The sequence below is a fragment of the Lissotriton vulgaris genome, chromosome 4_1 (genome assembly GCF_964263255.1).
Source record: "Lissotriton vulgaris chromosome 4_1, aLisVul1.2, whole genome shotgun sequence".
Classification (NCBI taxonomy): domain Eukaryota; kingdom Metazoa; phylum Chordata; class Amphibia; order Caudata; family Salamandridae; genus Lissotriton; species Lissotriton vulgaris.
The window spans coordinates 1,452,495,879-1,452,516,061 of record NC_141691.1 but is presented as its reverse complement, the minus strand read 5'-3'; the positions used below and the strand labels follow the sequence as shown (position 1 = coordinate 1,452,516,061).

General features: G+C 47.0%; 1 protein-coding gene across 1 annotated transcript in view; it reads right to left on the bottom strand.

The window, feature by feature from the left end:
- The window catches only part of LOC147724096 (desmoglein-2-like), a 396,529-nt gene that overhangs the window by 83,665 nt on the left and 292,681 nt on the right, over positions 1-20,183 (bottom strand). Inside the window, exons 11-12 of the mRNA XM_086965676.1 lie at positions 12,971-13,198; positions 11,044-11,274 (exon numbers count right to left, since the gene is read on the bottom strand). Coding sequence (XP_086821802.1) covers positions 11,044-11,274; positions 12,971-13,198 — 459 coding nt within the window. The remainder of the gene's footprint in view (positions 1-11,043; positions 11,275-12,970; positions 13,199-20,183) is intronic.

The window sequence follows — 20,183 nt, the reverse complement described above, 5'->3', positions numbered from 1 at the left end:
AGTGTTGTAGTTACCGTCAAGGAGGTGCATCAATTGAACCAGGTATTGGAATTCTGAGAGATTGAGGAGGGAACATACCAAGACTTTATCTGTAATTGAGGTTTTGTTCAAGTGGATGGCCTCAATATATAGACTGCCGACCGTCGCCCTGTTGAGAATGAGGAATATGTTTATTATCATGGTATTAAGGTATTAACCAACCGCTTGTTAAGGGATGAAATATATTGTCTCATTTACCATGTTTTTGGTTTTCTCAAGTACGAAGGCTTTTTACTTGCGCAGCAGGGGTGAGGCTTGCGTTCAATATACCACAGTGCTGTGTGCAGTGGTGGCTTTGCTGTTGAGACAAGGATAAAGTAAATAAAAGAAGCGCCTTTCTTGGTAAGAGTTTTGGAAAGGGCAAGAGATTGGGTTTTAAGCATTACCGTTAGGTCTGCAAGTGGAGTTAGGCATTATGTCCTGTACAGGCACGCTTTCACAAGAATTAGCGCTAGTGATCTTCAATTGATATTGCTATGGGGAAAACAGGAGGCAGGATTAATACTGAAACTTGCAATTGTGGCTGATGGGTAGCATGGTACCTAGTTGTCTCTCGGTTATGGAGAAAAGGAAGGGTTGAGAAAACCTGAATTAATGTTATGTTTGGGCGAGTTGTCTGCTGGCAATTTACAGCGGGGGCTGTAGTACCTTTTGGTCTCGATAATCGAGTCTGTGTCTACAGAGTTAGGCGTCTCGGTCGCTGTCAAGTCAGGCAGATAAACGCTAAAGGGGTGAGAGGAAACTTGATTAAGTGATGTTAAAAATTGACACGGTTTCAAGGGAAGCGCGGGGGTAAGCAATACTTAACCGTGATGATTTATTCTAATTGGGGAAATCCAGGTGCGGCGTTATCAATGGCGCCAGTAACCTTCGTTAAGGCCAGAAGATGACTGGTCCGCTAAGGTACAAGATGAAAGGGTATCAGGGTGGGTGTAATGAACGAGTGGTAATCTAATCGTTCCTGGAGCATAGGTGAGCATGGACTTACCGAGGGGTTGGCGAGGCTATCGGTGAGCCGAAGTCGCGTTACAATTTGCAGAATCGCTTCCGTGTTGGAAAGCAAGGAGCTGCTTATTGGGCAATTGGGAGTCACGTGTCTATGGACTAACGACGTCCGCAAAGGCTTCAGGTTGTTGCTTGGCCGCCATTTTGGAATGGTTAAAATGTGCCGCAATAATGGAGTGGTTTTAACATGATCGTATTGGTGAAGCTTAATGTATAGACTACATGCTTTTGCGGGGGTGTAAATGAGTGCAATTAACAGTACTCGAAGCTTGGCAGTCACGTGTATGTGGACTAGATCGGTCCAAATGACCTTCAGGTTGTTACTTGGCCGCCATTTTGGAGTGGTCAGTGTGTGCAGCAATAATGAAATGGTTCTTCCATGATCTTATAAGTGAAGCTTATTGTATAGCGAGCGGGGGCATGCTTCTGCGGGGGTGTTAATAATTTACATATTAAGTACAATAAATAGTGACATTGGTGTTTAAGAAACTCACAATTTACAGTTAAAATTCACGAGCTGCAAAACAGAGAGGAGGTACATCAGTATCACAATAGGAGCATTCAAGGTGTTGCAATTATGTTTGGGTCCAAGTTTATGTTTCATGACATCCCATGGAAAAAAAGTCAATTCAATGTTTATCCTGCCTGAGAACTAAAGGAGGGTTGTCCAATCCTCACTCCTGTTCAGGCCTGTGTGGATAGTGTCAAATTGGATGATAGTCTTTAGTTCCTCACGGTTGAGGAGTTGGGCCAGATTACCGCCCCTCTGTGGGATTTTGACTGTCTTTAGGATTGTCCATTTGATATCATCCGCGGAATGTTTCAGTTCAGCAAAATGATAGACAAGAGGTGCATTCTGAGTTCCACATCTGATGCGACTTTGATGCTGGCATATGCGGGTCTTCGCTTTCTGGGTGGTCTGACCAACATACATTTTTGGGCAAGGACACAAGATGGCATAGATGACATTATGACTGTTGCAATTGGTGAAACTTTTCATTGATACTGTCACGCCATTATGACTGAAATTCCGTGATTCAATCGTGAACTCACACACTGTGCAGCATCCACACTTAACGTGCCCTAGAATTGGTGGAAGGCCCCAGTTGGATTCAATTGTAGTGGTGGTCGAAGGGGAGGGGAGGGCAGCTCTGACCAGCTGGCCCCTTAAGTTCTTACTTTTCTTAAAAGCAAAAACCGGCCTTTCTAGATGTATTGGGCCTGCGTTTAGTGTGGGCCAGTGTTTGAGGATGGATTTGCGGATTTTGTTGGATATGGGGGAGAAGGTGGTTACACAAGCTATTCTTTCAGTTTTGTACCTTGCCTTTGGTGTTAGAAGGGCTTCCCGAGGACAGTACCAAGCCCTTTTAGAGGCCGTTTTGATTAGTCTTCTGGGATATCCTCGTGCTTTGAGTTTGTTGGCAAGGGTACCAGCTTCCCTAAAGTAATCTGCTTCAGTTGAGCAATTCCTCCTAATTCTCAAGAATTGAGAAAATGGTAAGGAATCTTTCAAAGCCTTGGGATGATTGCTGTCATAACTCAAGAAGGTGTTGCGTTCCGTGGGTTTCCCATAAAGGCGAGTTATTAATTTGTTGTCATGATGGAAAATCTAGGAAAGCTATTTGATGTTTGTTATAAACAAGAGTGAAGTTAAGATCAGCACAGTTATTGTTTAGCCAGTGATTGAATGAGTGCAGTGTCGGGATATCAAGATTCCAAATGAGGAAAATGTCGTTGATATAGTGGCGCCATAGTACAATGCCTGCGTAGAAGGGATTACTCTCTGCTAGGATGGCCCCAGTTTCCAGGGCATACATGAACAGGATTGCCAAGTTGGGGGCAAATATAGCCCCCATGGAAGTGCCCTTTATTTGTTGGTAATAGATGTTATCAAACAAAAAGTAGTTTCTAGTGAGGCACAATTCCAGGAGCTGGAGGAGAAAGATAGTGGGGACCCTGTGTGGGCGTGGTCGTGAATCTAAGATTTTCTGGATGACCAGAAGAGCCGCTGTCTGGGGGATGTTAGTATAAAGCGACTCTACGTCCATTGTGCATAAGGTGTGAGATGACGGGTCATAAGGAAAATGTTCCACCAAATTGATCATTTCCATACTATCCCTCACATAGCAGGTTGTGGATGGTACAAATTCCTTTATAAAGAAATCTACATATGCTCCCAGGGGCTCGAGGATAGAGCCACAGGCAGAGACTATTGGTCTGCCAGGGGGGGTGTCAATGTTTTTATGAACCTTGGGGAGGGTGTAGATTACTGGCTGGCGTGGGCTTTTAACATTAAGGAATAAGTGTTCCTTTTTACTCAGAAAGCCTTCAGAGACAGCATCTGTTGTGAGTTTTAATATAGTCTCTTGGATGCTTTTGATTGGATTGCCAGGTAATCTTTGATAGTGATTAGTATTTCCCAGTTGGCGTTTGATTTCAGTTTTGTAAGAATCAATGTCCTGGAGGACTATTCCTCCACCTTTGTCGGCACTTTTTATAACCAGTGCGGAATTGTTCTTAAGGGAATTTATGGTGCCTTTTTCAACTCACGAGATATTATAGGGAAGTCTAATTTTTTAGCCAGGGGCCAACCAGGCACTCCCCAAAGGGGGCGCGTAAAGAAACCACAACGATGGTTCAATGCCCCAGGCGAGCGCAAGACCCGGAACAACTTTTATCAGTGGTAAACTACTCTGATGTAACTGCCCCATTGCCTCTCCCCTCTTCCTTGAATATGTCTTCTGAGCTAATACCTATTTTCAATCTATCCCAACATTTATTACAGGACCCGGAAATAGCCCTATTAAAAAAAGGCCTGTCGTTTGTACCTACCATTCGCCCAAACTTTATGGAGTTACAAACAGAATTGCTCAGATTCTTCAGACTAATTCGTCTAAAAGCCTTTTTTTAAGTTCACCCTTCCACCATAACCAATGCTAATACCCCTTTTCGACCACCCTCTACATTCCTTCCATCTGCCAGTATGGTTCCATCAGAGGTAAGAACCTTTGAAAAACTGGTACATAAAGACCTCTGTGCTCTAGAGAAGAAAAAATGCTATTTACCAGTATGCATCTGTTCTTGGCATGTAGAGCTGCAGAGTCCTACACTTAGCAATAGATCGCCACCTGGTGTTGGGCTCGGATGATTGCAGGTTGTCTTCTTGGAAGAAGTCTTTGTAGTCACGAGATAGGTGACTCCTCCCATGGACAATACTGCGCATGGTCATCGACTCCATCCTCAGATTGTTTTTCGTCATGATGGGAAATGATGGGGTTAGTAGGGGTTAGTAGAAGTAAAGAGAAAGGATGTCCATGCATGTGCATCTAAGTAAGATGAGTACTGGAACGGATACAAGTCCCAGGGAGGCGGGAGGGCGTGTAGGACTCTGCAGCTCTACATGCCAAGAACAGATGCATACTGGTAAGTAGCATTTTCCGTTCGAGGCATATGAGCTGCAGATCCTACACTTAGCAACGATTGTGCAGCAGTATCTACCCTAGCGGAGGTCGCTTCTATCCGTTGCAGCATACTGAAATAGTGTTTTAAGGACAGCTTGGCCCACTGCAGCTTGCTGCTTGGCTTGCACATCAACACAATAGTTTTTAGTGAAGGTGTGTATTGTAGACCATGTTGCTGCCTTGCATATGTCCTCTAGTGGTATGCTTCCTAAGAAAGCCATATAGGCTCCTATTTTGCGAGTGGAGTGTGCTCTAGGAGGAACTGTTAGTGTACGTTTAGCTTTTTGATAGCATATTTGAATACACTTTACAATCCATCTGGCAATTCCTCCTTTAGAGATGGGATTGCCTTTGTGTGGGGGAGAGAAAGATACAAATAGCTGTTTTGTCTTTCTGAAGGATTTAGTCCTGTCTGTGTAGTATAGTAGAGCTCTTCTAACATCTAAGGTGTGTAAAGCCCTTTCTGCAACAGAGTCCGTTTTTTGAAAAAACACTGGTAACTACTGATTGGTTAAGGTGAAAAGGAGTAATCACTTTTGGCAGGAATTTAGGATTGGGTCTAAAAACCACTTTGTTAGGATGTATTTGAAAAAATGGTTCTTCTATTGTGAATGCTTGTATTTCACTAACTCTTCTGAGAGAGGTGATAACAAGGAAGGCAGTTTTCCATGTTAGGAATTGCAGTTCACACTTATGTAAAGGCTCAAAAGGGGGGGCCCATGAGTCTTGTAAGGACCACATTTAGGTTCCGTACTGGAGCAGGTGGTAACCTAGGTGGCATTATTCGTTTTAATCCTTCCATAAATGCTTTTATTGCAGGTACTCTAAAGAGATAGATGTTGTCTATTTTGTAAATACGCTGAAATTGCTGCTAGATGCAGGCGTATGGAAGAATAAGCCAAATTGGACCTTTGTAGGTGTAGAAGGTAGCAAATTATATTTTGGATGGAAACATCCAGTGGATCAATGTGAATGTTGTTACAGTATATTGCAAATCTTTTCCACTTAGCATCATAACATGCTCTGGTAGTGAGTCTTCTAGCTTCTTTAATTATATTCATATGGTGGTAAGTTTAAGTAACCAAACACTAGGACTTTAGGAGCCAGATCGCCAAATTCAGTTGGCTTGGTTCTGGGTGCCTTACTTCTCCATGATTCTGTGTTAACAGGGATGGCGTGAGCCGTAATTTCTGATGTGGAACCAGTGAGAGATCTAGTAGCGTGGTGAACCACGGCTGGCGTGCCCATGTGGGGGCCACTAGTATTAGTTTGAGAGACTGTTGTCTGAGCTTGCGTACTACTAGTGGAATGAGTGGGATAGGCGGAAAAGCGTACGCAAATCTGCCTGACCAGTTCATAGACATTGCATTCCCCTCCGACCGTGGGAACCTGGCGGCGAAGGTTGGGCATTTTGCATTTTCGTGGGTGGCAAACAGGCCTATCTGAGGAAGCCCTCACATTTGGAAGAATGGTTGTAGAACTTGTGGGTGCAACTCCCATTCATGAATCTGTTGTGACTGATGACTCAACAGATCTGCTATCTGGTTGTGAATTCCTGGAAGGTGTTCTACTGTGAGGTGTATGTTTTGAGGGATGGCCCATCTCCAAATGTTTTGTGCAAGCTGGGACAGTTGCAGAGAGTGTGTCCCCCCCCTGTTTTTGTATATAATACATGGCTGTCATATTGTCCGTCCGGACTAGGACAGCTTTGCTTTGTTTTGTATTTGTACTTGAAAAGTTTTGAGTGCTAGGAAAATTGCTAGCAACTCGAAATGGTTGATGTGGAACTGTTTCGGTTGATTGTTCCACTGACCTTGTGTGGTATAATGCAAGAGATGGGCTCCCCATCCTGTGAGGGATGCATCCGTCCTGAGCACTATTTGTGGAACAGGGTCTAGAAACGGCCGTCCCTTTGTCAAGTTTTTGGTGTTCCACCATTGCAGAGAGCGATATGTACGGCTGTCTACCAACACCAGGTCTGTGAGCTGACCTTGAGCCTGATTCCACTGTTGTGCTAGACATTCTTGTAGTGGGCACATTTGCAGTCTTGTGTGAGGAACAATAAAGATGCATGACGCCATCATGCCTATTAGTTTCATGAACACTCTGGCTTGGAGAGAGTGCTGGCATTGAAAAAGGGAGACTAAGTTCTGAATGCTTTGAATCCTGGCTTGACTGGGATACGCTAGAGCTGCAGATGTGTCTATGGTAGCTCCTAGATATTGATGAGCGTGCAAAGGCTCTAGGTGCGACTTGGTGTAGTTTATCGTAAACCCTAAGTCGTGCAGTGTTTGAATTGTTTGTTTTGTGTGTTGTACATACTGGTTGAACTATCTTGCTTTTATGAGCCAGTCGTCGAGGTAAGGGAAGACATGCATTTGTTGTCTTCTGAGATGTGCTGCAACTACTGCTAAGCACTTTGTAAACACTTGTGGTGCTGTTGTGACCCCGAATGGAAGGACTTTGAACTGATAGTGTTGTCCTTGTATGACAAACCTTAGATACTTCCTGTGCGCAGGATGTATAGGAATGTGAAAATAGGCGTCCTTTAGGTCTAGTGTGGACAGAAAGTCTCCCTGTCGTAGTAATGGGAGTACTTGTTGTAAAGTGATCATGTGAACATGATCAGATAGCATGTAGCGGTTGAGGGGCCTGAGGTTGAGAATTGTTCTTAATGTCCCGTCCTTTTTGGGAATTAGGAAGTACAGGGAGTAAACTCCTGTTCCTTGTTCCTCTAAAGGAACTACTTGAATAGCATCTTTTTGTAGAAGTAATAGAACTTCCTGTTGAAGCAGAGTTATATGTTCTGCGGACATTGGACGCTGCCTGGGTGGTATGTTTGGGTGGGTTGCTGTGAGTTCTAGTCAGTCTTACCCACCTGTCTGTTGTGATGGAGTTCCAGACAGGTAGGAACTGTGAAAGTCTGCCCCCACAGGAGTGGAATGCTGTAGGGGAGGCAGAGGGAAGTCACTGTTTGGTAGTGGAAGAGGAGCGGTTGTTGTTATTAACTCTACCTCTTCCCTTATTGTTGTTGCCTCTGTATCCTCCTCTAAAGTAGCCTTTGTTAGAGGAGGTTTGTGTGTTTGTCTTAAAAGATGATGTGGTCTCTGTGCCGGTTTGCTTTCAGCCTCCTCTATAGAAGGAGCGTCGAAAAGAACTTCTATTCTGGGTGGATTGTAATGCACCCATAGACTTAGCTGTGTCCGTGTCTTTCTTCATCTTCTCTAGTGTGTTGTCTACCTCTGGCCCGAACAACTGGTTCTGATTGAAGGGCTGGTTCAGGATGGTAGTTTGTACCTCTGGTTTAAAACCTGAAATGCGTAACCATGCATGACGTCTGAGAATCACACTAGTATTGACTGCTCTGGATGCTGTGTCAGCTACATCTAGTGTGCATTTAATTGAGGAATTAGATATTAGTTTGCCTTCTTGCAAGAGCTCTGCTGCCTGATCTTTGTATTGATCTGGGAGATGTTCCATTAATTTTTCTAGTTGGTCGTAGTGAGCCCTGTCGTAGCGTGAGAGTAAGGCTTGTGTGTTTGCTATGCGCCATATGTTTGTTGCTTGTGCAGCAATCCTTTTCCCCCAACGCATCAATAATTTTTGATTCTTTGTCAGGCGGGGGCGTGTCACCAGAAGTATGGGAGTTGGCTCTTTTACGTGCATTTGACACTACCAAAGAGTCTAGTGGCAGGTGTCCCTTAACATAGACCGGATCAGCTGCTGCTGGTCTATACTTTTTTCTATTCTGGGATTTAGCACCCTACATCTTACTGGATCTTTAAAAATGTCCGGAGCATGTTTATTAACTCCTTTGATCATGGGTAATATTTGAGTAGACCTTTGTGACTGCTCAAATGTGTCTAGTAAGAAATCTTCCTCAATGGCATCAGAGTGCATTGACACTCCATGGTAAAGGGAAGCTCTGTTTAATAGATGATTAAACCCAATACTATCTTCTGTAGGGGAAGGTTTTGTTGGGTAGTACTGAGGATCAGGGATGTCTGGTGCATTGTTTGGTGTAAAACCATATGCTTCGTCCTCCTTGGGATATTGGGGGTTGACATCCTCATCTAAAGGGTAGGTTACGTCATTGCCCCCACCTAAATCATACTCCTCGTCAGTGTGGTGTGATGATGCAGGAGATTGAACAGGAGAAGTTATAGGTTCAATGTAAGGATGGATAGGAGAGGAAGAAGGTGAAGGAGAGGAAGGGTGCATTGGAGAAGTTGCACAATCCTTCTTTTTGGCAGGAACCACAGGTGGAAGTGGTGTGTCTGCTGGTCTTTTGTTATAGGGAATTGCTTCTGTTCTTTTCTTATAGGGAATTGTTTCCACATGTCTGATTTCGGCATGGAGACACGTTTTGTTGGGCCTGCGGCGCTGGAATATGGCTTCCCTTCTTTATTTTTGGAACCGGAGGGTTTCGGAGTCGAAGCTTTCGGGTCCTGTATGGTTCTTGGCTTCGGCACCGATGTGTCTTTTGGTTCGGGTGCCGAAGGGTCTTTGGCTTTGGGGACCGAAGGGCGTTTTGGCTTCGGTGTCGAAGAGTCCTTCGGTGTCGAAGGATGTTTCGGTGACAATGGAGGAGGTGGAATTGGCACATGTTTTTTCGGTGCAGAGGCACCGGAAGGCGTAGTCTTTTTCCTCGGAGCCGAGCCCGAAGGCGGAGCGTCGGAGGGAAAGCTCGGTCTCGACTGGGCCCCATGGGCGGAGTGCCGACCGCTGCCTTTGTCTTATGGTAGTGTATGTTGTGCGGGGGCAGTGGGGTACTCACGGGTTGTCGAGATGGAATCGAATTGTCCGAGTCCTCTGCCCCCGATATGATCTGGAGATCAGGCAAGTCTTCCTCGGCAAAGAGTGGAGCCTCGTCCTCAGAGATATCTTCAATTGGATCTTCGTCCTCGGAGAAGTCTTCTTCGACGATCTCCTCCTCAAAGATGGCCTCCGGTGCTGGCGCTGATCTCATTTCGTGTCGACGGGCCCCCCGATCCCGAATGGTTTTCTTTGATCAGAAGGAGGCACAGGCTGCGCAGGTCGACTCGTCGTGTTCTGGCGAGAGACAGAGGTTGCAGACCTCGTGATGGTCGCTACGAGGAAATTTTGCTCGACATACCATGCATCTCTTGAATGGAGTTCTGTCCATGAGGCGTAGGCCGTACTGCGCCGATAGGCACAACGGCCCGCGTCGACGCACCGGAACGTAGCTGGTGATGTCGAAAAGTTTTTTCGATGTCGAAATAATTTATCTAAAGTTTCTTGCTTCGAAATTGCAGAAAAAGTCTTTTCTAGCCGGAGCGGAAAACTTTCATCCGAACCCAGTGGCGGAAAAAAACTGAGGATGGAGTCAATGACCATGCGCAGTATTGTCCAAGGGAGGAGTCACCTATGTCGTGACTACAAAGACTTCTTCCAAAAAGACAACAACCTGCAATCATCCGAGCCCAACACCAGGTGGCGATCTATTGCTAAGTGTAGGATCTGCAGCTCATATGCCTCAAACATGGAGTTTCATCCTGCTCAAGAAGCAGTTGGGCCTTAGGGACTTTCCATCAACTCTGCCAAGAGAACGGGACATCACAGGAATCATTGTGGGATCACAATGATCTGTTGGTATGGACCTGTGTGCCTTGAGGTTTCTGTGCAGAGTGCCAGATTCTCCTAGACTGTTTCATTCAGAAACACCAGTGGGAAATAGTAAGACTGATGGCTGGGCTGAAGGGCTCTGGGAAACTTACTCTGCCTCATAGCGTTGCAGCACTCAATCACTCACTTTTATAAAGCCATACTGGGACTTCCAAGACTCAGACTTGTAAGGGGCCTAACTTTAATATTGCTTATCGTAATTTGTGAAGAACCAAACCCAGTAGACAGCTAAGTGCCTGAACAAAGCTAGAGTGCCAGCCGTAGGACAATTGAGTGAATTATTTGTACATTTCACTTTGTGTTTAGATATGAAATACCATTTTTATCGTAAAAGCTGGTATCTGGTTGGGCATGTGGTTGTGGAGGAATTCAGAGTTCAAACCTATGTATAACATGCAGCTACCGCCCTTCACACCCCTCCCCTCAAGCTCCCAAGAAGCCGTGGGCTGCTCAACCTGTGCCACCACTGAGAGTCAAGTACCGAAGGGGTACTTGGCCCACTTACTCAGGGCCCATAGTAAGTTGGCCTATGGGACACCAGGAGTAAAAAGCCTTAACCCCCCCATTGTTGAGCCCAGTAACCCCTGCTTGCCCCGTGATCCTCTGGAAGGGGTTCTGACAGACCCAAAATGTATTATATTTTACATTGCGAGCTTCTTAGTGGGCTCACCAAGTAAATTGTGTGAGGAAGCAAACATTACAGTGTGCATCAAAAGGAACATTAAAAGTACACATGTAAATGGTCAGAGCACCTTATTACAGTAAAGAGTGGTAATGATAAGGTTCTCAATAAGCAGGCAGGGTGTGTGAAATAAGTAATAGTCAAACATGATTTTATTTTAAACAGTTAAAGTCAACATTTAGAAAGAGAACCAGATTAAGCATTACTTACGCAGCAATAGTAAACATGCTAGAATCATTAGTCCAATCGCTCCAGCTCCCAGTTCAGTTTTTCTGTCACCGACCATACGGTCTTGGCAAGCATAGTCCTTTGTACAGGTACAAGCGGTGAGCTGAAGAGTTTGTTTTTCAGGACACTTCAAGCCTTGATTATCCATCACAGCAATGGGAACTTCATAATTCCTAGGCCGGAGATTCTTAGCCACCAACTGGACACTGGTGGCTTTGGGTGAGAGAAAAACATGGTAAAAACACTGTGCTAATAGTCACTTTTATTAGAATATTCTTTAAAATAATCTCAGCAGGCGTCCACATCTTTTTGCAATACAAATAGGTCATGCTCCTGAAGAAAAAAGTTAAATTGGTTTGTGACTCTTGGTAATGGCATCTTTAGTGAGCTAAAAGAAAGCAAATTGCAAAGAGTAAAATATTAATTGGTAGCATTAACACGTAGCTGGTAATAGAGTTCTCGAAGTAGTGCATTTACTACTTCTGTGGAATGAACTTGTTGAAAAGTAAAAGGACAAATCTATTTAAGTTCTGACCATAAACAAACACATTTTTGTATTCACTGCTTTGTTTAACACATTTGTCACTTCCCACTAACATTACAAGAGAAATTTAGTTGAATGCAATCTTAAGCAACATTTGTCAAAATATGAGAGGCAGAATAAGTGCTTGCCATAGGCATGCTACCCTATAACCTTACACCCCTCCTCCTAAGTAAACCTCACAAAAAAAAACATACATTCCACAAAAAAGGAACCAACGCTAATTTTTTAGGCGATGCAATGGGCCGGTCACCAAGGAGTTTATCAAACCTGTCCAAGTGGCTTTAACATACAGTTAAGAAAAATAAAATAGATCGTAAAGAGACACCGATTCAATCTTGCATGTGATATAGGGCAACAAAGTATAACAGTTCTTCAGTATCCTCTAAAAAAAATTTAAACATCTGGTGTGCCTATCGCACACTTACTGTGACATCTGATGTTTCCAAAATTCTAGCTAGAAGTAGTCTAAATCTGCAGAGATGTGGCAAAATCAGATGAAATATTTCATAAAATTGGTGGAGGAAAATAAAATCAGAACGTGTGTGAAAACAGATACACTGTTCATTCATGCTTTTTATTTTAATGCAAAAAATATCCTCAAATTATTGCAATTATCCATTTCCCAATATTTCTGAAACGTGAAAAAGCAAAATGTTCAAATTACGGCCCCTCTCACGCACATTCTCCTCTGTCCCATGATGACAGTCCTAATGCCACAGGTGCTGTGGCACCCACACATCTATTCTTAGCAAACCTTTCTAGGTTTCTACGTCTCAGCACATGCATGTACCACATTCAGATATATTAATGGCATATGGGCTGTTAAGCTTCCCCGCACACAGGTGCCCACTGCTCAGCCTGCAACCCACCTGAGCAGACATAACAACCCAGGACCTGTATCACTGCAGCACTGATGCGATCCTATGCTATGGCTTCATCCATTTCTCTTCCATTCTAATGCTTTCACACGTTTTCTATCTGGGTGGACGTGTGGAGAGAAGAATATTTACTGGCTCAAAAAACATCTATGGCTCATTTCGAGACCTGACTTCCATGAATAAAAAAGCATTCAAAAACAAAAATCTGCAGTGCAGATTGTTTGAACTGGCCACACAAAGCACCTCACTGTATAACGAGCATTGGCATTCGCCTAACACCAAGCAGCAGATACGAGGTTGATGTGGGGTAAGGGAGGGAAAACTATGTAATGCTGGGATGGAACATGGTTAAAGGTGCATTTTGTCACTTCAGTTACCCCCTTCATTTTGCTGAATCTATGTCCATGACCATACTGCCAGCGCAGTCACAGCAAACCCACAAAAGTGGAAACATTTGATAAATTAGAAGGTGGTCACTGCTACTTACCATTGGTGCTTGCAATCGCCCAGTTACTTGCAGTTCCAGCAGGTTCATCCAGGACGGTGAATGTGAAAGGAGCCCCATTGGGGAAGGCATCTGGATCCGCAGCAGTAATGTTGATGAACGGAGCATTATCACAGATGGTTTGTGAAGGATTCACAATCTGCGGACAGTTATCATTAACGTCTTCGACTTGAATCTCGATTGTACCAGTTGCAGTTTTGCCGGGAAGCACTGGGGGTTGGAAAAAAATGAAATGTTCTTTCTCCACAAAATAAATGAACATAGTATACAGCTCTATCAACTGGAATGCGGTTATAGAGTAATCAAGCTATTAGTAATACGCTTTAACCATTCGGGTATCACCCTCAATTTCGAGCCACATGAACTGCTGAAGATTATTTTCAGCATAGTATACTTCTTGAATATGCAGTTTCTCTGGGGATACATTCTGCTGCATTTTGCTGGCATTCTCTTCAGTCCTATTATTGCAATTACTTAATTATATGTTTGAAACATTTAATAAAGAGCAGCCATGACCCAAAGGGATCGTTACCACACTGTCGCAGAGACACGTTCCTGCACTGCAAGGATTCCGCATGACCGGTCCTCTGCTGCTTCTTCAACCAGCTGACCTCAATCTGGCGCTGCTGAGACAGCGAGTGAGAGGTATGTTATGATCTACTGTTAGCCTTTCCCCTTGGTTATGTATCTCTTCTCTTACGAGGCTTCTCTGGTTTTACTTTTGAAATGTTTGACTTGAATATTCTAGTATTGTCTAAGCCTGATGCTTTTCTTGATTTTGATTTTTGGTGTGTGAATTAGTTAGCTTAATGAATTGTCAAGCATTTCATTTGTTTGATATGTTCCTTGATTCATTTGCTTAATGTCTTTCCATGCATCTTTTATATTCTAATGTATTTTCTATTTTGATTGCCTTATGTACATTCAATTGCTTTTATTGTGTTTTGGTTTCCTTAGGAAGGGGGATGAGTTATGATCTACTGTTTGCCTTTCCCCTTGCCTATGTATCTCTTCCCTACTGCTCAGCCAGAATGAGTGTTGGAGTGCTTGGAGATGTCTGGAATGTTGTAATATTGATGATGTTGTGGAATGCATGGGTGCCTGGCGAGGTTGTGCGTGTCAGTTGGAGTGAGCAGACTGAGCAGCAGGGAGGCTGCTCCTGGTGGGGCGTCACCTGGACTTTACATCTTCCAGTAACTTATCTGAAGCTGTTATATTATCAATAAATTTACAACATACTTATATACCACTTGGCTACAGAAGATCTTTTATTTACAACACAGTATTATACCTCACCCGAGCTGATCTACACACCGGCTTTTCAGATGCCAAGTGGCCATGTCCTGCACAGCCTCAATGACCACATCTGGCTTTTTAGCTTGTGTGTGACATGCTGGAATACAGGTTGCTGAGCAAACATCATACTCAAACTACAAGTCCCAGAGTGCAACATGCCTGTAGCCAGAAAGGGTGGCCTGGCTGAGGAGGCGCTTGGAAGCTATGATCATCTCCTGCACACCCACCACTGCTCCTACATAAATGCTTGGTGTCTGCACCCTTTATGACTTTAAGGCACACTTGTGCAACTGTTGTATGATGCTTTAGACAAAAGGGCACATTTATACTAGGCCAGGGTGGTAAATTTTGTTCCACTCGCGGAATTTGGGTAATTTCGCGCTCTGCAGAGAATGCGGAGTTGCCAAAAATTCCGCGATCTGCGGCTTCGCAGAATTTTTTTCTTGTTCGCCCTCTCAAAATACGTGTTCGCGATATATTTCCCCCCGAGCACGCAAACAGCATTCGCTAACAGGAAATAAGCATGGCGAACGGGGGGAATAAGCAATTCTGCGTGTTCCCGGAACGTTTGCGTGGTCGCAGAGATTTTTTTATCGTTTATCGGAGCTTCGTGTAGTGAGACTACGCAAATTCCGCCCACCCCTAATTTATACCTCTGTGTCTGCTGCTATTTTTGGTCTATTCGGGTGTCGCTTTGCTTTTCTTTTCTGCAAAAAATATCAAGTTGTGTAAAATTTCATTTGGTTATTATGTTTTTACAATTATGGAATTTGTAACAAGCATTTGCAATGCAATAGGTCTTGCAATTGCAATATTTTTGTAAATAACAATGCCTTTTATTTATGTGTTTAAAGTAAGAGTTACTTACCTTCACTAATGATGTATCTGGTAGAGAAGATTCTAGCCGCAGATTCCTTCATGTAGAATTATCCCCAGGCGTGAGACTGGATCCGGAAACTTTTTGCCACAGCATCCCTGCACGCCGGGGGCGGGGCAGCATCACACGACTCCTCCCAGGCGTCGTCCGCGTACATGATGTCAGTGAGGTCACATATAAGACCTGCCCCGGCGCGCCTACATCAGTTTTCTTCAGAGAACACCACGACGCGGAGCCACCAGATAAAAAACTGTGGGAGCATGGGAACAGTGTGCGAAGAGCAGTAAAATTGGAAAGAAATAGTGACTAATACCACCACTAGGAGCAGTGTCAAAACTGCAGAATCCAAGGCACGGAAAGAAAAACAGAGCAGAGCCCAGAGCAGCCACCCTGCTAGTACATAGACAGCCTTCCCCTACAGACAAGGAACATGCGTAAAAGCCATGATACATGTAACAGGCCCACCACCCCCATCCAGAAACAAGGAAGGGGAGCCAGTCCCAAGACAGACAGGAACACAACCTCCAAGCCACCCCAGCATAGAGGGCAACCACCCCCCGAGGAACAAGGGTAAGGCCTGGCCAGATGACCCCTATTCAGAGGTTAGCAGAGGGGTCAGGACTTTTGGCAGCAAGAGGAAGGGAGGGAAGAAAGGACAGAGATTGAAGGCAAACCGCCCGACCCTGGAGTAGCCAGAGCAGCGGGGCACAGGAGCACAATAACCCCATCCTCCAAGGAACCAAGAGGAGGAATAAACCGCAACCAGACTGAGACACCCGTCAAGAGCAAAAGAAGGTACTCACAGGAGATGCAGCCCCACACCGGGAGGCGAGTACCGAAGACCAACCCAAGGGGGGGAGGGGGGGGGGGGGGGGGGGGAAGGGGGCCGTGAAGGAATCTGCGGCTATAATCCATCGTTACTGAAGGAAAGTAACTCGTACATCTGATAGAGACTACTAGCCGCAGATTCCTTCACGTAGAATAGATACCCTAGCAATACCCACAGGGAAGGAGGGTCTGCGAAAGGACCACACCAGCCTGAACAGAACAGAGGGACCCACAGGGGACCAGATCTGCAGTTCAGGTGAAACCTCGACCCAGCCAGGCAAGAGTAACCCCACAAGCAGAACATCACCGACCCCCAGAAGATGGAGGAGGGAAAAAAGAGGCTGAAGAGGGACGCACACTCACAGCAGAGGAACCAAGAGCAAGGCCCGGAAGGCCGAGCACCCCACTCCCCTACAAGGCAACATAGCTTCCATCCAATGCCAAGAAAGGAAGAGGAGAAGAAGAAGAAGCCTAGAGGGCCCAAGAAAACGATGGAAAAGAAGGCGAACCCACCCCAAATGGAGGACAACACGCCAGCCAGAAAGGCACGCCATCATAAGCCGGCAGAAGCAAGAACAACAGCCCAGGCAGGCCGGGCAGGCGGCGCCTGACAAGGGAGAACACAATCATCCCAGCCCTCAGAACAGGAGCAGGGGGATGAGGGAATGCTCAGGCACACCACGAGGGGCCGCGCACAAGACCTCAAGAAGCAAAGCAACATACATAAACACCATGGAGAAAGGGCACAGAAGGCGACCAGAGCTCCTCAGCAGAGCGCAAGCTATATAACAGCTACTACTACCCCACAAAGGTTACGCTAAGTCCCAAGATATGGGAACCCTCTTTGGAAGAACTTCCGCAGCAGAGGAAAAACGAAGAGAACCACAGGGAAAAAACGCCCCAGTGGAAGGCTTGATAAGCAGCTCAAGCAAATCAGAAGGCCTAATGTTAGGGCCAAGTCTGCGCAACAACTCAAGCGAAACACACACACATAGGCAACAAAGGGCCGTCCAGCAGCTAATAATGCCAAAGTCCCAAGGGAGGACTCAAATGGCCAGAAAACACACTCCACAGCCAGACCAACCGGTCGAAGAAGGCCCAGAACCAGACCAACTCAGCAGTCACTGAGGAGGAGGAGAAGGAGGAGTAGGATAAGGCAGAGGAGGAGAATAAGGTGATGGAGGAGGATGATGAGGAGGAGGAGGAGGAGGACGCAGCCCTGCCAAGAACCTCTGGATGGCAGTCAGCGGGGGGATGCAACAGGCTGCCATCAAACGGAAGGTCAATGAGTCGCTCCCGAATATTCTCGGGGAACACTCCGTCCCGAAGCCAAGCATGGCGACTGAGGATGCCATGGCCAGGCCCTGCACCTCTGAGATGTCCAGAGCGGAGCGGAGAATAAACGCTGCAAGCTCCCGGCCATCCAGGGCTTGATGCTGCAAGTCCACCTGAACATTCTCCTGGGCCGCTGAGAAACCCAGAGACTCAGCCGAGCCCCACAAACAGGAGGAGGCCCTAGACAGAACACACAAGGTGTTAAGGTCCCGCAGGGCAGCGCTGGTCGAGGCGAACATGTTGCGCCCCCAAGAGTCCAGCCAACGGGCCTCCCGGGATGGCGGAGTCAACAGCGGTGGCAGGGAGGGAAAGGCGGTCCGCAAAAGCAGACTGGCAGCAAAGGGGTGAAGGGAAAGACACGCCGGATCACGCGGCGCCGGACGATGCCAGTGCAAAAGATGCTGCGGCACCGGATCCCCTGAGGCAGGACGCCTCCAAGCACCCGCCAAGAAAGAAAGGAGTGAACCTTTGAAGGGAAGCAAGTTTTCCCTCCCACCAGAACCCTGGTGGAGAACCTCCAAAAGATAATCCGACGGAAAATGAGCAACCGGGTCACCCATGCGCAGGATGCCAACAGCCTCGGACACTGCATAAGTAAAGGCCACACCCGCCTCCGTAGGGCCCTGCTTTGGAGAAAGAAGCTCCTCCGTGGGCGACGGGTGCAAACTAAGGTGGCCATCCCCGAAGTCAAGCGGGACGGGCAAGGGCCAGACCTCGAAGTCAGGAGGAGCCGAGGAATGAGGGACCTGCCGCTCTTCCGACGAACACCTCTGCTTCAGGAAAGGCGGGAAGCCGCCCTTAGACGACGCCGGTAAAAAAAAGATACCACACGGCAACCAGTCTCCGGTGAGGACGACACCAATATACAGCCTGCCTCCGGAGAAGACATAGCGTCCGAAGACGAATCCACAGCACGACCCCTGCGCGGAGCCGTAGAGTCCGCCGCCTGAAGCAGAACGTCGGCACCATCCGGCGTCGCTGGACAGGGTGCCTCCAAGTCACACCGAATCAGGGACCGGAGCAGTACTGGAGCCGAACTAGCCCCAGGGCGGCACCGGAGCGACGTCGGCTCGACCCCCACTGAGGCAGCCACCTGCGCAGAGGAACAAGAAGGGCCTGGGGAGTGACACGAAGTCTTCCGCCAGCCGTGGCCCAGAATGCGGCGGAGATCGTCCGGCAACCCATGTGGCGGCATGAGGGATGATTCAACATCCGACTCGCCCTCTGACGAGGCAGCCGCCCTTGGGAAAGGACGAGAGGGTCCCGAAGAGGGACAAGGGGTCCCCACCCAGCCAGGAACCGGAGTGGGACGAGGAGGGTCTACCAACCCCTGTGGCTCTGCTCAGTCCAGCTGCTGCTGTAGCGGCGTCACCTCGGCCTTAGACAGGACCACCTTGTCAAAGGACCGAGAGGGGCTCGGGGATGTGCCGGGAGCCCCGTGACCTCCTGTGACCCCACAGGGACTCCCGAAGGAATTTGCGACGAGGCAGAGAAGCCGTGGCCTGAAAGAGGTGCCCCAGAGGAGGCGCACCTCAACAGTACCACATCCTCCAAGCCTGGATCCGAACCAGTCGGCGCCGGGCCGAAGCCGCCAGCGACGCAGTGGAGGGTCCTGCGCAAGGCAAGGGATCCGCCGACACCCCAGGAGGGGAAGGAGAAGGAGATGCCAGCAAGGACTGCAAAGCCACATAGGTCTCCATCTGAATTCTCGATGCCCCAGCACCGGGAAACGGTGGATAGGATGACATGCAGGCTGCATCACCCACAGAGAGCCCACACCCCTGGCAGGCCGGAAAACAGGCCCCGGGGACAAACTGCGACACTTACCCACCGGGGAGCGACGCTCACGTGACATCAGAGAAGGGCAAGGACGACGACCACGGCTGTATCTGAAGTCGTCCGTCGAAGCAGACCAAGGGGAGGATGTCTACCTGGAGAGACACGTCGAGAGAAGTTTGATTTGGCGCTCCCGCCGCGACTTCAGCTTCAACTGTTGGCACACCGCACCATCAGTGATGCCTTGATCCTCCCCAAACACCACATACAAATGAGGTGAGGGTCGGTCGCTGACATAAGACGCCCACACAACGTGCAAGTCTTGAAGCCCAAAGTCATTCGCACACTGTTCCACAAAAAAAAGGGACAATGGAAAGAAAAAAAGAGCCCAAACATGCCCTTAGCAAGGACCGGATCCGCGTTACACGCGGAAAAGGAAAAAACTGACGTAGGCGTGCCGGGCGGGTCTTATGTGACCTCGCTGACGTCATGTACGCGGACGTCGCCTGGACGGAGTTGCATGATGCTGCCCCGCCCCCGGCACGCCTCACGCCTGGGGATAATACTACGTGAAGGAATCTGCGGCTAGTAGTCTCTATCAGATAAACCTGTAATAATAAAAGGCATTGTCATTTGCAATAGGTCAAAGTTTCTAAAATGCAAGACCTATAGCATGGAATTGCTTGTTTTCTTAGCTCTCAGAAGTGGTCGAAATGACGAGTAGCGCTATTCAAAACTCCAAAATAAAACCAAATAAATAAATGAATGAATAATATGCCGACTTCCCAGCATAAACTCATACACATTTCACGAGGAAGGAGTCGTGTTTGAGAAATAACAAGCGTAACTGAAGTAGGCTGCCCCAACTTGTCCCCCCCCTCCCGCCGCCAAAAGCAGGATGTAACCCTTTTAAGAAATTAGAAATCCTACAGCTAAGGAAGGGGAGAAAAGAGACCATGCATGTCAATTTGAGTTGTAGCTGCAACCACTGGCTTCCCCTTTGGTACCACAGGCATTACCCTTTCAGAGGGTGGTGAAGAGAGAAGCAGAAAAAAGATATAAAGGTGAATCACTGTTTACTTA